The sequence below is a fragment of the Vidua chalybeata genome, chromosome 39 (assembly GCF_026979565.1).
Source record: "Vidua chalybeata isolate OUT-0048 chromosome 39, bVidCha1 merged haplotype, whole genome shotgun sequence".
In the NCBI taxonomy this organism is placed as follows: Eukaryota; Metazoa; Chordata; class Aves; order Passeriformes; family Viduidae; genus Vidua; species Vidua chalybeata.
In genome coordinates, this window is record NC_071568.1 from 197,644 (window position 1) to 213,901 (window position 16,258).

The window sequence follows — 16,258 nt, forward strand, 5'->3', positions numbered from 1 at the left end:
TCCCCCTTTTTGCCCCATTTCCCACTCGATTTTCCCCATTTCCCCCCCGATTTTCCCGATTTTCCCCCTTTTTGCCCCATTTCCCACCCTCGTAGTCTCGCGCCTGCAGGTCCGGGGGGGGCCCGGGGCTCCTCAGGAGCTCGCGCAGGACGCGGGGGCGTGGCCCGGCCGTGGCCCCGCCCCCCGGCAGGTGCGAGCCGCAGGCCAGGTGAGCGCAGGTGCGGCCCAGGCGGTCCGGGGCCATCGGCGACGCGCCGTGGGCTACCAGGAGCCGCACCAGGGCTACCTGGCCCGTGATCACCGCCAGGTGCAGGGGGGTCTGCGGGGGGACAGGTGAGGGACAGGTGACACAGGTGAGGGACACTGGGGACACCTGGGACAGGTGAGGGACACGGGGGACAGGTGACACAGGTGAGGGACAGGTGACACAGGGGACACAGGTGAGGGACAGGTGAGACAGGGGAGGGACAGGTGACACAGGTGAGGGACAGGTGACACAGGTGACACAGGTGAGGGACACCTGGGACAGGTGACACAGGTGAGGGACAGGTAACACAGGGGACACAGGTGACACAGGTGACCCAGGGGACACAGGTGACACAGGTAACACAGGGGACACAGGTGACACAGGGGACACAGGTGACACAGGTGACACAGGTGAGGGACACCTGGGGACCGGCGAGTGGGCGGGGCCAGGGGTGTGGTCAAGGTGCGACAAAGGGGCGGAGCTCAGTGGCTTCCCCAAAGTGCCCCCAATGTCCCCAAAATGTCCCCAAATGTCCCCAAAGTGTCCCCAATCCCCCCGATGTCCCCAATGTCCCTTCAATGTCCCCAATGTCCCCAATCCCCCCGATGTCCCCGCTGTCCCCGTGTCCCCTTGATGTCCCCCTGTGTCCCCCCGCTGTCCCCGTGTCCCTCAATGTCCCCCCGCTGTCCCCGTGTCCCCCGATGTCCCCGTGTCCCCTCAATGTCCCCATGTCCCCCGCTGTCCCTGTGTCCCCGTGTCCCCGTGTCCCCCCGTGTCCCCGTGTCCCCTCGATGTCCCCGTGTCCCCCCGCTGTCCCCCCGCTGTCCCCCTGCTGTCCCCGTGTCCCTCGATGTCCCCCCGCTGTCCCCGTGTCCCCTCAATGTCCCCAGTGTCCCCGTGTCCCCCTGCTGTCCCCGCTGTCCCCGTGTCCCTCAATGTCCCCGTGTCCCCCCGCTGTCCCCGTGTCCCTCAATGTCCCCCCGCTGTCCCCGTGTCCCCCCGCTGTCCCCGTGTCCCTCAATGTCCCCGTGTCCCCCGCTGTCCCCGTGTCCCTCAATGTCCCCGTGTCCCCCCGCTGTCCCCGTGTCCCTCAATGTCCCCCCGCTGTCCCCGTGTCCCTCGATGTCCCCCCCGCTGTCCCCGTGTCCCCCCGTGTCCCCTGTCCCCTCACCTGTCTCAGGTGGTTGTAGACGTCGAGGTCGCGCCCCCCCCGCAGGAACAGGGCCACCAACCTGCGGGCCACGGCCACCGCGCCCTGGGCCACCGCGATGTGCAGGGGCCTGGGGACATGGGGGACAGTGGGGACATCGAGGGGACAATGGGGACATCGAGGGGACAATGGGGACATCGAGGGGACAGAGGGGACATCGAGGGGACAATGGGGACATCGAGGGGACAATGGGGACATCGAGGGGACAGAGGGGACATCGAGGGGACAATGGGGACATCGAGGGGACAATGGGGACACTGGGGATATGGGGACATGGGGACATGGGGACAGCGGGGACAGCGGGGGGACAATGGGGACATCGAGGGGACAGAGGGGACATCGAGGGGACAATGGGGGCAGTGGGGACAGCAGGGGACAGTGGGGACACTGAGGGGACAGCGGGGGGACAATGGGGACACTGGGGGGATATGGGGACATGGGGGACATTGGGGACATCGAGGGGACAATGGGGACACTGAGGGGATGTGGGAACATTGGGGACATTGGGGACATCGAGGGGACATTGGGGACAGCGGGGGGACAATGGGGACAGAGGGGACAATGGGGACACTGGGGGATATGGGGACATGGGGGACATGGGGACATTGGGGACATTGGGGAAAATGGGGGAAATTAGGGGGAAAATGGGATCAGGGACATTGGGGACATTTGGGGACATTTAGGGAAAAATGGGGGACATTTGGGGGGAAATGGGATTGGGGACATCGGGGACATCGGGGACATTTGGGGACATTGGGACAAAATGGGGAACAATGGGGAAAAATGGGGGGAAATTGGGAAAAATGGGATTGAGGACACTGGGGACATTTGGGGACAGTTGAGGACATTGGGGGGATTTGGGGACATTTGGGGACATTGGGGGGATTTGGGGACATTTGGGACATTTGGGGACATTTGGGGACGTTTTGGGGTGGCGGAAAATGGGGGGAAATTGGGATTTGGGGACATTTTGGGGGGAAAAAAAGGGGAAAATTCGGGAGATTTGGGGACATTGGGGAGGTCCCAAATGCCCCAAATGTCCCCAAATGTCCCCAAATGTCCCCAAATGTCCCCAAAAAGTCCCCAAACCCCGGGGGGGGGGTGGGGGATGGGCAGCGCCGTCCCCGCCCCTCCCCCCGCGCTGTTCCCGTAAAGGGGCGTGGCCCCGACGCGGGGGCGTGGCCTCCCCAATGACGTCACCGCCGGCCCGGGGGGGATTCCCCGCGGGGTGGGGGAGGGGCCGCGCGGGGGTTCCCACGCTCCCGGGGGGGTCCCCGAGGGGGGGGGGAGGGGTCCCCAAAATCCAGGGGGGGTCCCCGAGGGGGGGAGGGGACATTTGGGGACATTTGGGGACATTTGGGGGCATTTGGGACCCCCCAAAGGGGGGAATTTGGGGGGGTCCCGAGGGGGGGGGGAGGGGTTGGATGGGGATTCCCAAGGGGGGGGGGGGGGGCGGGGGGGGGGGGGTCCCGGGGGAATTTTGGGGGTTCCCGGGGGAATTTGGGGTTTTTAGGGTGGATTTTTGGGGGTTCCCAGGTGGATTTTTTGGGGATTTTTGGGGGTTCCCAGGTGGATTTTTTGGGGATTTTTGGGGGTTCCCAGGTGGATTTTTTTAGTTCCCTGGTGCATTTTTGGGGTTTTTGGGGTGTCCCGGGTGATTTTTGGGGGGTCCAGGGTGGATTTTGGGGTTTCTCAGTTGGATTTTTGGGGTTTTTGGGGTGTCCCGGGTGGATTTTTGGGGTTTCCCAGTTTGATTTTTGGGGTTTTTGGCATTTCCCAGGTGGATTTTTGGGGTGTCCGGGTGGATTTTGGGGGTTCCCAGTTGGATTTTGAGGTGTCCTGGGAGGTTTTTGGGGTTTCTCAGGTGGATTTTTGGGGTGTCCGGTTGGATTTTGGGGTTTCTCAGGTGGATTTTTGGGGTTTTTGGCATTTCCCAGGTGGATTTTGGGGTGTCCGGGTGCATTTTGGGGTTTCTCAGGTGGATTTTTGGGGTTTTTGGCATTTCCCAGGTGGATTTTGGGGTGTCCGGTTGGATTTTGGGGTTTCTCAGGTGGATTTTTGGGGTTTTTGGCATTTCCCAGGTGGATTTTGGGGTGTCCGGGTGCATTTTGGGGTTTCTCAGGTGGATTTTTGGGGTTTTTGGCATTTCCCAGGTGGATTTTTGGGGTGTCCGGTTGGATTTTGGGGTTTCTCAGGTGGATTTTTGGGGTTTTTGGGGTGTCCGGTTGGATTTTGGGGTTTCCCAGTTGGATTTTTGGGGTTTTTGGGGTGTCCGGGTGGATTTTGGGAGTTCCCAGTTGGATTTTGGGGTGTCCTGGATGGATTTTGGGAGTTCCCAGTTGGATTTTGGGGTGTCCTGGATGGATTTTGGGGTTCCCAGGTGGATTTTTGGGGTTTTTGGCATTTCCCAGGTGGATTTTTGGGGTGTCCGGTTGGATTTTGGGGTTTCTCAGGTGGATTTTTGGGGTTTTTGGGGTGTCCCGGATGGATTTTGGGGGTTCCCAGTTGGATTTTGGGGCGTCCTGGATGGATTTTGGGGTGTCCGGTTGGATTTGGGGGGTTCCCACGGGGATTTTTGGGGTTTTTGGGGTGTCCCGGATGGATTTTGGGGGTTCCCAGTTGGATTTTGGGGCGTCCTGGATGGATTTTGGGGTGTCCGGTTGGATTTGGGGGGTTCCCAGGGGGATTTTTGGGGTTTTTGGGGTGTCCCGGGTGGATTTTGGGGTTTCTCAGGTGGATTTTGGGGGTTTTTGGGGGTGTCCCGGGTGGATTTTGGGGGTTCCCAGTTGGATTTTGGGGTGTCCCGGTGGATTTTTGGGGTCCCCTCACTCACGTGTCCCCGTCCTCGTCCTGCCGGGTGGCGGCGGCGATGGCGGCGGCCAAGGGGGGCTCAGGGGGGACCCCCAAATTTGGGGAGCCCAAAATCGGGGCAGGGGGAACCCCCAAAATTCCCCCTGCCCCCAAAAACGGCAGCGGCGGCTCCGCCCTCAAACCTGGAAGGGAAAAATTGGGGGAAATTGGAGAAAAATCGGGAAAATTTGGGGGAAAATTGGGAAAAAATCGGGAAAATTTGGGGGAAAATTGGGGGAAAATTGGGAAAATTTGGGGGAAAATTGGGGGAAAATTGGGAAAATTTGGGGGAAAATTGGGAAAAAATCGGGAAAATTTGGGGGAAAAATTGGGGGAAAATTGGGAAAAATCAGAGAAAAACTGGGAAAAATATGGGGAAGAATAGTGGGGGAACTTGGGGGAAAATTGGGGTGAAATTGGGAAGAACTGGGGAAAACTGTGGGAAAAATTGGGGGGAAACTGGGGGAAAATTGGGGAAAAAGTGGGAGAAAAATTGGGCATAAATTGGGGAAAAATTGAGGGGAAATTGGGAAGAAATCGGGAAAAAACTGGGACAAAATGGGGAAAACTGGGGGAAAATTTGGGGGCAAATTGGGGGAAAGGTTGGGAAAAAACTGGGGGGAAATTGGGGAAAATCGGGGGGAAATTGGAAAAAAAATGGGGGGAAATCGAGGGGAAATTGGGGAAAAAAACGGGATAAAATCGGGATAAAATTGGGATAAAATCGGGATAAAGTCGGGATAAAATTGGGATAAAATCGGGATAAAGTCGGGATAAAATTGGGATAAAATCGGGATAAAGTTGCGATAAAATCGGGATAAAATTGGGATAAAATTGGGATAAAATCGAGATAAAATCGAGATAAAATCGGGATAAAATTGGGATAAAGTTGGGATAAAATCGGGATAAAATCGGGATAAAATTGGGGAAGTTTTTGGGGGGAGTCACCCCAAAAAGCAGGTGGGGGAGGGGGGGGGCTCTCACCTGTGCCGATCCCGAATTTGGGGGTTTTTTCCAGCTGGGGGTGCCCGAATTTGGGGGTTCGGGGGGGTTTCCCCCAAAATTTGGGGGCTTCCCCCCCCCAAAACCGAGCGGCGCTTCCGGAGCGGCAGCGAAGTTTCGGGGGGGGGGGAGGGGCGGCATTTTTGGGGGGGTTTGGGGGGATTTTGGGGGCGCCGCGTGCGCAGATCCACGGGCAGCTCCTCGGCCATCGGGGGGTCCCGGATTTTGGGGACCCCCCCTCGGATTTTGGGCCCCGCCGGAGTCGCCGCGGGAGCGGAAGCGCGCGGGGAATCCCCAAAAAAACCGGGGCCACGCCCACTTCCCGGAGACCACGCCCTCTTCGTCGTGGACACGCCCGTTGAGGGTGAGGCCACGCCCACAGCGCGTTTTGGCCACGCCCATCGAGGGAAACCCCTCGAAACGCCGAAAATTTTGGGGGTGGGGTTTGGGAAATTCGCGGGAAAAAAAAACCACAAAAATTTAAAACTGGCGGGAAATGAGTGAAAATTGAGGGCAGAAAATTGTGAGAAAATCACTGAAAAAAAAAAAAAAAACAACAAAACCAAAATTCCAAAAAATCCCCCCAAAAATCGGCCCGAAATTGTAAAAAATGAGACCCAAAATCGGCCCAAAAATTCCACCAAAAGAAAATTCGACAAAATGTCTCAAATTCTGCTTAAAAAAAAAAAAAAATATCGGCAGAAAATTTCTCAAAAGTCCACAAGAAATACTCAAAAATTCGGCCCAAAATTCCACTTGAAAAAGCCCTGAAATTCCCCCGAAATTTAAAAAAAAAAAATCCACTAAAAAACCCCAAACTCGGCCTCAAATTATTTTTAGAAAGCGCCCAAATCTGTCCAAGATTCCCCCGAAAATGCCCCAAAATCAGCCCAAAATGCCAAAAAAAACCCCCAAATTTGGCCCAAAATTCCACCATAAAAGGCCCCCAAAAATCGACCCCAAATTCCTGAAAATTCATTTTAAAAAAACCCAGAAATCTGCCCAAAAACCCCTCAAAAATCCACTAAAAATCCCCAAAATATCCAAATTCCTCAAAATCCCCTTGAGAAACCCCAAAATTCCTCAAATTAAAAAAAAAAACCTCTAAAAATTCTCAAAATAATTTAAAAAAAACCAAAATTGACCCCAAATTTCCCCGAAATCCCCCAAAAACACCAAAATTCCACAAAATCCTCTTAAAAAACCCCCAAAATTCCCCAAATTCCCCCAAATTCCTCAATAGCCACAAAAAAAAAACCCCAAAAAATTTCCAAAAAAATCTCAAAATAATTTAGAAAAAACCAAAAATTGATCCAAAATTGACCCAAAATCCCTCCTGGGGACACCGGGAGGGACCCGGGGACACTTTGGGGACACTTTGGAGTCACTGGGGTGGCCTTGGGGACACTTTGGGGACGCTGGGACAACCCAGGGAGGGATTTGGGGACACTTTGGGGACACCGGGATGGTTTTGGGGACACCCCTGGGGACACTGGGGTGGCCTTGGGGACAATTTGGGGACGCTGGGAAGGACCTGGGGTGGCCTTGGGGACACTTTGGGGACACTGGGAAGGACCTGGGGACACCGGGACACCCTTGGGGACAATGGGGTGGCCTTGGGGACATCCTCGGGGACACGGGGACAACCTGGGGAGAGACTTGGGGACACTTTGGGGACACTGGGGTGGCCTTGGGGACACCGGGAGGGACCTGGGGACACTTTGGGGACACTTTGGAGTCACTGGGATGGCCTTGGGGACACTTTGGGGACACTGGAGGTGGCCTTGGGGACACTGGGATGGACACGGGGACACCTCGGGGATACCTGGGGGACATCAGGATGGCCTTGGGGACATCGCTGAGGACACTGGGACAACCTCCGGGACACCTTGGGGACACCTCGGGGACACTGGGGGTGGCCTTGGGGACATGGGGACAACCTGGAGATGGCCTTGGGGACACCAGGAGGGACCCGGGGACACTTTGGGGACACCGGGAGGGACCTGGGGACATTTTGGGGACACTTTGGAGTCACTGGGGTGGCCTTGGGGACACTTTGGGGACACCGGGAGGGACCCGGGGACGCCCTTGGGGACACTTTGGGGACGCTGGGAAGGACCTGGGGACACCGGGACACCCTCGGGGACAATGGGGTGGCCTTGGGGACATCCTCGGGGACACGGGGACAACCTGGGGAGAGACTTGGGGACACTTTGGGGACACTGGGGTGGCCTTGGGGACACTGGGAGGGACACGGGGACACCTCGGGGACACCTCGGGGACAACTCGGGGACACCTCAGGGACACGGGGGATGGCCTTGGGGACACTGAGAGGGACTTGGGGACATCCTTGGGGACATCAGGATGGCCTTGGGGACACTTTGGAGACACGGGGGTGGCCCTGGGGACACTGAGAGGGACTTGGGGACATCCTTGGGGACACCAGGATGGCCTTGGGGACACTTTGGGGACACTTTGGGGACACTGGGATGGACACGGGGATGGACACGGGGACATCTCGGGGACATCTCGGGGACATCTCGGGGACACCCCGGGGACATCTCGGGGACACCCCGGGGACATCTCGGGGACATCTCGGGGACACCCCGGGGTGGCCTCGGGGACACCCCGGGGACATCTCGGGGACATCTCGGGGACACCCCGGGGACATCTCGGGGACATCTCGGGGACACCTCGGGGACACCCCGGGGACATCTCGGGGACACCCCGGGGTGGCCCCGGGGACACCGCGACCCTTCCGGCGACAAACCACGCCCATCCTTGTGACGTCACCCCAGCCGGTCCCGCCCCCCTCCCCCTCCGGGCGCCGCAGTGCGCCGGGACCGAGCGGGGCCGAAAAGAGCCGGAAAAAGCCGAAGAGGAGCCGAGAGCCGGCGAACGGCGGGGCCGGAAAGAGCCGAACGGCGGGGACGGAGCGGGACCGAAAAGAGCCGAAGCGGAGCCGAAGCGGAACCGCAGCGGACCCGCCTGAGGGTCCGGCCATGCCTTGAAGCGGCTCCTGCGACCCGTCCCGGGCTCTTCCTCCTCGCCCTCCTCCTCCTCGTCCTCCTCCTGCGGCGGGGGAGGGGCCCATGGGCCGGGCAGGGGGCTGAGGGGGCCGGAGACGCTGAACTGGGCCCAAACTGGGCTGAACTGGGCCGAACTAGGCCGGAGAAATCGGAACCGGGCCGAAAAGAGCCGAACTTGTCCGGAAAGAGCCGAAGCGGGCGCGGAGGAGCAGAAGTAAGGACGGAGCTGTACGGAAAGAACCGAACCGGGACGGAAATAACCGAACGGGACCGAAAAGAACCGAACTGGGCCGGAAGTAAGCGAAGAGGGCCGGAAGTAGAGGAAGGGAGAGCGGGGAGGGTCGGAAAGAACCGAACCGAGCCCGAACTGGGTCGGAAAGAGCCGAAGGTGTCCGGAAATTGCCGAAGTGCCGCCATGTTGCTGTCGCTGCTCCTCGGGCTCCTCGAGGGTGAGTTCGGGACCCCCCGAATGTCACCGGGACCCCAAAATGTCCCAAAAATGTCCCAAAATGTCCCAAAAATGTCCCAAAATGTCACCAAAATGTCCCCAAATGTCACCTGGGAATCCCCCGAATGTCACCGGGACCCCAAAATGTCCCAAAAATGTCCCAAAATGTCCCAAAAATGCCCCAAAATGTCACCAAAATGTCCCCAAATGTCACCTGGGAATCCCCCGAATGTCCCCTGGGACCCCAAAATGTCCCAAAAATGTCCCAAAATGTCCCAAAAATGTCCCAAAAGTGTCCTCAAAATGTCCCAAAATGTCACCTGGGAATCCCCCGAATGTCCCCTGGGACCCCAAAATGTCCCCAAATGTCCCAAAATGTCCCAAAAATGTCCCAAAAGTGTCCTCAAAATGTCCCCAAATGTCACCTGGGAATCCCCCGAATGTCCCCTGGGACCCCAAAATGTCCCCAAATGTCCCAAAATGTCCCAAAAATGTCCAAAAATGTCCCAAAAATGTCCCAAAAATGTCCCAAAAATGTCCGCAAAATGTCGCCAAAGGTCACCGGGGATCCCAAAATGTCCAAAGGAGCCAATTTTGGGTCAATTTTGGATCAATTTTGGGTCAATTTTGGGTCAATTTTGGGCCAATTTTGGATCAATTTTGGGTCAATTTTGGGCCAATTTTGGATCAATTTTGGGTCAATTTTGGGCCAGTTTTGAGCCAATTTTGGGTCAATTTTGAGCCAATTTTGAGCGAATTTTGGGGTTTGGGGCTGGATTTTGATGAATTTTTGGTGGATTTTGATGGATTTGGAGCCAACCTTGGGGGAATTTTGGGGATTTTTTGGGAATTCCGGGATCCCTGATCCCCCATCCCAAAGTTTGGGCTCCCCGTGGGGGATTTTGGGACATTTTGGGGGATTTTGGGTCCGTTTTAAGCTGGATTTTGATGGATTTGGGGTCAATTTTTTGTGAATTTTGGGTAAATTCTGGGGGGAAATTTGGGGCAAATTTTTGGGGAATTCGGGGATTTCTTGGGAATTTTGGGGCTCCCCCTTCCCCTCCCCATTTTTGGGGTCTTGGGGTGAGATTTTGGGTCCAATCTGGGGCAAGTTTCAGCATTTTGGGGTGGATTTTTGAAGCTTCTTTCATCAAATTTCGGTCAAATTTCAAGGGAATTTTTTGGGAATTCGGGGAAAATTTGGGAATTTTTTTCTTCACCCCCCCTTTTCCCCCTCCCCGCATTTTTGGGGGTCCTGGGGGTTAATTTTGGGCCCGATTTGTGTCAATTTTAACCATTTTGGGACGGTTTTTTAAGGTTTTTTTGACCAAATTTACGTCAAATTTCAGCAGAACTTTTTGGGAATTCAGGGAAAATTTGGGAATTTTCCCCCCTCCCCGCATTTTTGGGGCTCCTGGGCGTAAATTTTGAGTCCGATTTGGGTCAGTTTTAACCACTTTGTGACGGTTTTTTTAAACGTTTTTTGACCAAATTTCCGTCAAATTTCGACGGAATTCCGCGGGGATTTTTTTTGGGGGGGGGAAATTCGGGAATTCCTTCCTGACCCTTTTCCCCCCCCCTCCCCCCCCGCAGTTTCGGGGGCCCTGGGGGGGTGCGTGGAGGTGGCCTCGGGCACCGAGGCCGTGCTGGGGGCGCCGTTCCGGCTGCTCTGCATCGCCTGCAAGCGCCGCAGCGAGACCCCGGCCGAGGCCGAGAGCGAGTGGTTCTTCCGGCCCGAGGGGGCGCCCCAGTTCGAGAAGGTCACTGGGACGGACTGGGGGGCACTGGGAGGGGATTGGGACAAACTGGGACAAACTGGGATGAACTGGGATGAACTGGGAGGGACTGGGAGGGACTGGGAGGGACTGGGAGGACGCTGCAGTTCCCAAAGCCGCCACCAGGGGGAGCTGCAAAAACCACTGGGAGTTCATTGAGGGGACTGGGATGGACTGGGAGGAACTGGGAGGGGATTGGGATGGACTGGGACAAACTGGGATGAACTGGGAGGGACTGGGGGGCACTGGGGGGGACTGGGAGGGGATTGGGACAAACTGGGATGAACTGGGAGGGACTGGAGGGGATTGGGACAAACTGGGATGAACTGGGATGAACTGGGAGGGACTGGGAGGACGCTGCAGTTCCCAAAGCCGCCACCAGGGGGAGCTACAAAAAACACTGGGAGTTCATTGAGGGGACTGGGAGGGACTGGGATGAACTGGGAGGGGTGGGGAGGGACTGGGACGGAACTGGGATGGGACTGGGATGAACTGGGAGGGACAGGGATAAACTGGGATGGATTGAGAGGGGACTGGGAGTTACTGGGAGAAAGTGGGAGGGACTGGGATGGACTCGCAGGGGACTGGGAGGGAACTGGGAGTTACTGGGAGGGACTGGGAGGGAACTGGGATGGGACTGGGAGGTGGTTGGAAGGGACTTCAATGGACTGGGAGTTACTGGGAGGGACTGGGATGGACTCGCAGGGGACTGGGAGGGACTGGGAGGGGATTGGGAGCTACTGGAACCTACTGGGGAGACACTCGGGATGTCCTGGGAGGAACTGGGAGCTACTGGGGAGACCCTAGGGAGCCACTGGGCCATACTGGGAGCCACTGGGCCATACTGGGAGCCACTGGGCCATACTGGGAGCCACTGGGCTGAACTGGGAGCTGCTGGGAATTCCTGGAGCCGCGATAAGGCCCGATTGCAACGCCAAACTCGGCCACCGGGCGGCGCCACCGAGCCAAGCCCCATTTCCCATCCCTTCCCACCAAACCTTACTGGTTCTCACTGGTTCTCACTGGTTCTCACTGGTTCTCACTGGTTCTTACTGGTTTTTCCTGGTGCAGATCCTGCACTACAGCCCCGAGGAGGGCGAGTGGGTGGCGCCAGGGCCGTTTCTGGGGGTGCTGTCCTGGAACGGCTCGCGGGGCACGCGGGACCTGCAGGACCTGTCGGTGTGGCTGCAGGCCGTGCAGCACGGCCACGCCGGGCACTACGTGTGCCGCCTGAAACGCAACCTCACCTTCGAGGGCTACACCTACAGCCTGGCCAGGAACCAGACCCTGCGGCTGGCCGTGGTCGAGAAAGGTGCTGGGGGGCACTGGGATCGACTGGGAGGCACTGGGAGGAACTGGGAGGGACTGGGAGGAACTGGGAGGAACTGGGATAAACTGGGAGTTACTGTTGAGGACGCTGCAGTTCCCAAAGCCGCCACCAGGGGGAGTTGGGGAGACACTGGGAGTTCATTGAGGGGACTGGGTGGGAATTGAGGGGAACTGGGAGGGACTGGGAAGGACTGGGAGGGGACTGGGAAGGGATTGGGATGGACTGGGGGTTACTAGGATGGACTGGGATAATCTGGGAGGAACTGGGATAAACTGGGAGGAACTGGAATAAACTGGGAGGGACTGGGATAAACTGGGAGTTACTGTTGAGGACGCTGCAGTTCCCAAAGCCGCCACCAGGGGGAGTTGGGGAGACACTGGGAGTTCAGTGAGGGGACTGGGTGGGAATTGAGGGGCACTGGGATGGACTGGGAAGGGATTGGGATGGACTGGGATGGACTGGGTGTTACTGGGATGGACTGGGATAAACTGGAAGGGACTGGGAGGAACTGGGATAAACTGGGAGGAACTGGGATAAACTGGGAGGGAGTGGGAGGGACTGGGAGGACGCTGCAGTTCCCAAAGGCGCCACCAGAGGGAGTCGGGGAGACACTGGGAGTTCATTGAGGGGGATTTTGGGGGAAATTCGGGGAGGTTTGGGGAGGTTTTGGGAATTCTGGGGGATTTTGGGGGATTTGGGGTGAATGGGGAGAAATTTGGGGGATCTTCGGGGGAATATGGGGGGATTTTGGGGGTATTTTATTGGGAGTTTTGGGGATTTTTTGGGGTTTTTTGGGAGGATTTTTCCTGGGCTTTTTTTTTTTTTTTTTTTTTTTGGAATTTTGGGAGGATTTTTGGGGGGATTTCCCGGGATTTGGGGGGGATTTTTGGGGATTTTCTGGGGGATTTTTGGGGGGATTTTTCCGGGGTTTCCCGGGATTTTCTGGGAGGATTTTTGGGGATTTTCAGGGGGATTTTTCTGGGGATTTCCCGGCGGGTTTCCCGGGATTTGGGGGAATTTTGGGGGATTTTTCCGGGGATTTTCCGGGGGGTTTCCCGGGATCTGGGGGGGGATTTTTGGGGGGATTTTCCGGGGGCTTTCCCAGGATTTTTGGGAATTTTTGGGGGATTTTTCGGGTATTTTTCCGGATATTTTTTGGGGGACTTTTGGGGATTTTTGAGGGGATTTTCCAGGGGGTTTCCCGGGATTTTTGGGGATTTTTGGGGGGATTTTTCAGGTATTTTTCCGGATATTGTTTGGGGGATTTTTGGGGGGATTTTCCCGGGGGCTTTCCCGGGATTTCGGGAGCCCCGTGCCCTCCGCAGCGCGCCGGGACCTGGCCTCCATCGTCTCCGAGATCCTGATGTACGTGCTCATCGTGGTGCTCACGCTCTGGCTCGCCGCCGAGATGCTCTACTGCTACCGCAAGGTGGCGGCCGCGGCCCCGCCCCCCGACAGCGCGTGAGTGGGCGGGGCCGCGAGGGGGCGTGGCTTAACGGCCAGGCGAAGTTTTGGGGGGAAAAACGCCAAAAAAACGCGGCGAAAACGCGACAAAAAACGGGGAAACGGGGAGTTAAAATGGCGGGAAGGGGCGTGGCTTTGAGGGTGTGGGCGTGGCCTGGGGTTGGGTGTGGTCTAAAGGGGGCGTGGTTTAATTTTGGGGGTGGGGGAAGTAGAAATTGCAGGAGGAAAAGTGAAAATTGGGGTAAAAGCAAAAAAATTGGGGTAAAAAATGAAGAAATTGGGGTCAAATCAGGGGATTAACGAGCTAAGGGGGTGTGGCTTTGGGGGCTGTGGGCGTGGTTTTTTTCGTGGTGGGCGTGGTCTAAACGGGGCGTGGTCAGAATTGAGGGTGGGGACTGCGAAAATTGGGGCCAAAATGGGGAAATTGGGAGGAAAAAAATCAGAAATTTGGAAGCGGAGGGGGCGTGGCTTGAGTTTGGGGGCGTGGCTTGTATTTGGGTGTGGCATGAAGGGGGCGTGGTTTATTTTTGGGGGTGGGATTTGAGACAAAAATGGAGGAATTTGGGGGGATTTGGGGGGTTTGATGAGCGGAGGGGGCGTGGCTGGGGTGGGGGCGGGGTTTAAAGGGGTGTGGTCGGGGAGGGGCGTGGCCCCGCCCCCAGCCCGGCCTGGCCCCTCCCCCAGCTCGGAGTACCTGGCGATCACCTCGGAGAGCAAAGAGAACTGCGGCGGCCCCGCGGCCACCGAGTGACCACGAGTGACCACCGAGTGACCACCGAGTGACCACTGAGTGACCTCTGACCCCTGAGTGACCCTGAGTGACCACGAGTGACCCTGAGTGACCTCTGACCCCTGAGTGACCCTGAGTGACCACGAGTGACCACGGAGTGACCTCTGACCCCTGAGTGACCCTGAGTGACCCCTGAGTGACCCTGAGTGACCACTGACCCTGAGTGACCCTGAGTGACCCTGAGTGACCCCTGAGTGACCACGAGTGACCACGGAGTGACCACTGACCCTGAGTGACCCCTGAGTGACCCTGAGTGACCCCTGAGTGACCCCTGAGTGACCTCTGACCCCTGAGTGACCCCTGAGTGACCCCTGAGTGACCCCTGAGTGACCACGGAGTGACCCCTGAGTGACCCCTGAGTGACCCTGAGTGACCTCTGACCCCTGAGTGACCCTGAGTGACCCCTGAGTGACCCTGAGTGACCCCAGGCCCCCCCCTGCAATAACCCCTCGGGGGGGACCCCCCCGACCCCTCCCCCAGCCCGGAATTTGGGGAAAAATCCCAAAAGTTTGAGGCGAAAAATCCCCCAAAATTTGAGTGGAAAAGTTCCGAAATTACAGGAAAAACAAAAAATCCCCAAATTTGAAAGGAAAAAAATCCCAAAATTTGGGGAAAACTTCCAAAAAAATTTAGGGAAAAATCTGAAAAATGTGCGGGAAAGGAATTCCCAAGATTTTGGGGGAAAAAAATCCCAAAGTTTTTGGGGGAAAACCTCCCGGAATTTGGGCAAAAATTCCTTCAAAATTCGGGAGAGAATTTTCCGAATTGATTCAAAATAATCCCAAATTTGGGGCGAATTTCCCCAAAGTTTGGGGGAAAATCCCCCAAAATTGGGAGAAAATCCCCCCAAAATTTCGGGGGGAAAAATTCCCAAAATTTCACGGGAAATCCCCCAAAATTTGGGGGAAAGAATCCAAAATTTGGGACGAACGAATCCCCAGATTTTTGGGAGAAATCCCCAAAATTTGGGATCAAATTCCCCAAATTTGGGCCCATCCCCCCCCCCCCCCCCCCGTGTGAGAGGCGTGTGCATGCAAATGAGCTGTATGGAAATGAGCTGTATGCAAATGAGATATTTAAATGAGCAATACTCGAATGAGTTAGGACAAGAACCTCGACAGCACTTTATGCAAATGAGGGGGCGTGGCAATATAGAGGATGGTTGTATGCAAATGAGGCTTGTGTAAATACATGTAAATGAGATGATATGCAAATGGGAATGTTGCCATGTTGTTGATATGCAAATGAGATGGAGATGGGCGATGGGAATTGTAACCGCGGGTAAATTAATATGTAAATGAGCTGTACATAAACAAGCGTTATGCAAATGAGCACCGACCCAGCCGCACAAATGCACATCTCACTTAATTGTGATATGCAAATGAACATGCAAATGAGGCGGGGCATGCTACTGAGCACCGAGCACCGTATGCAAATGAGCACCGCCGTGTCAACACATCGCTGTATGCAAATGAGCGCCCGTATGCAAATGAGTGCCATAATTAACGGATTAATTGTGCCAAGCCCCGATATGTAAATGAACATGCAAATGAACATGCAAATCAGCCTGACTGCCGAGCCTCCAGTCCTTGGTGTGGGAGGGTCGCCGATATGCAAATGAGATTTATGATAATTAGTTACATGCAAATGGAAGGGAGGTGAGGTGGGCTATGCAAATGAGCCGTATGCAAATGAGGTGGGTGACGTCATCGGGGCGGGTTTGGGGCTTCCTGGGAGGTCGATGACGTCATCGGGGTTGGGAGGGGGATTTTGGGGTCAAATTCCCAAATTTTGGGGGTGCAGGACCCAAATTCGAGGCCCCATTCCCAAATTTTGGGCTCGAATTCCCAAATTTTCGGGTCCAGAACCCAAATTTTGGGGCCCCATTCCCAAATTTTGGGCTCCATTTCTGAATTTTGGGGTCAAATTCCTGAATTTTGGGGTTCAATCCCAAATTTTGGGGTCCAGGGACAGATTTTGGGGGTTGATGACGTCACTGGGGGGTCCGGGCTGGATTTTGGGCTCAAATTCCCAAATTTTGGGGATGCTGGGATGATTTTGGGGGCATATTCCCAAATTTTGGGCTCTATTTCTGAATTTTGGGGTCAATTTC

The 16,258-nt window shown here is 56.2% G+C and overlaps 2 protein-coding genes across 8 annotated transcripts in view; one reads left to right on the forward strand and one right to left on the reverse strand.

Moving 5' to 3' along the window:
• LOC128802352 (uncharacterized) overlaps nucleotides 1–8,755 on the reverse strand; it is a 13,719-nt gene extending 4,964 nt beyond the window's left edge. Inside the window, exons 1-6 of the mRNA XM_053968673.1 lie at nucleotides 8,691–8,755; nucleotides 8,252–8,472; nucleotides 5,292–5,828; nucleotides 4,291–4,450; nucleotides 1,419–1,527; nucleotides 88–319 (exon numbers count right to left, since the gene is read on the reverse strand). Coding sequence (XP_053824648.1) covers nucleotides 88–319; nucleotides 1,419–1,527; nucleotides 4,291–4,450; nucleotides 5,292–5,828; nucleotides 8,252–8,472; nucleotides 8,691–8,755 — 1,324 coding nt within the window. The remainder of the gene's footprint in view (nucleotides 1–87; nucleotides 320–1,418; nucleotides 1,528–4,290; nucleotides 4,451–5,291; nucleotides 5,829–8,251; nucleotides 8,473–8,690) is intronic.
• SCN1B (sodium voltage-gated channel beta subunit 1) lies at nucleotides 8,109–15,716 on the forward strand. Of its 7 annotated transcripts, XR_008435382.1 has the most exons (7): nucleotides 8,114–8,787; nucleotides 10,380–10,546; nucleotides 11,633–11,873; nucleotides 13,217–13,352; nucleotides 14,040–14,281; nucleotides 14,351–14,388; nucleotides 14,495–15,716. XR_008435382.1 is itself a non-coding variant. In XM_053968681.1 (5 exons), exons 1-5 carry the CDS (start codon nucleotides 8,754–8,756, stop codon nucleotides 14,104–14,106), a joined length of 645 nt encoding a protein of 214 aa, XP_053824656.1. In that variant the 5' UTR covers nucleotides 8,109–8,753; the 3' UTR covers nucleotides 14,107–15,716. The 7 variants fall into 7 exon arrangements, 1 of the variants encoding a protein (XP_053824656.1); XR_008435377.1 differs by having other exon boundaries at nucleotides 14,040–14,542; nucleotides 14,574–15,716; XR_008435379.1 differs by having other exon boundaries at nucleotides 14,040–14,504; nucleotides 14,565–15,716.
• The last annotated feature ends 542 nt before the right edge of the window (nucleotides 15,717–16,258 follow it).

Coding starts and splice junctions, on each gene's coding strand:
- SCN1B (XM_053968681.1), top strand. CDS start 8,754: ATGTTGCTGTCGCTGCTCCTCGGGCTCCTCGAGG. Junction 10,547..11,632: donor GGGCGCCCCAGTTCGAGAAG/GTCACTGGGACG, acceptor TTCCTGGTGCAG/ATCCTGCACTACAGCCCCGA. Junction 13,353..14,039: donor GCCCCGCCCCCCGACAGCGC/GTGAGTGGGCGG, acceptor CCCCTCCCCCAG/CTCGGAGTACCTGGCGATCA.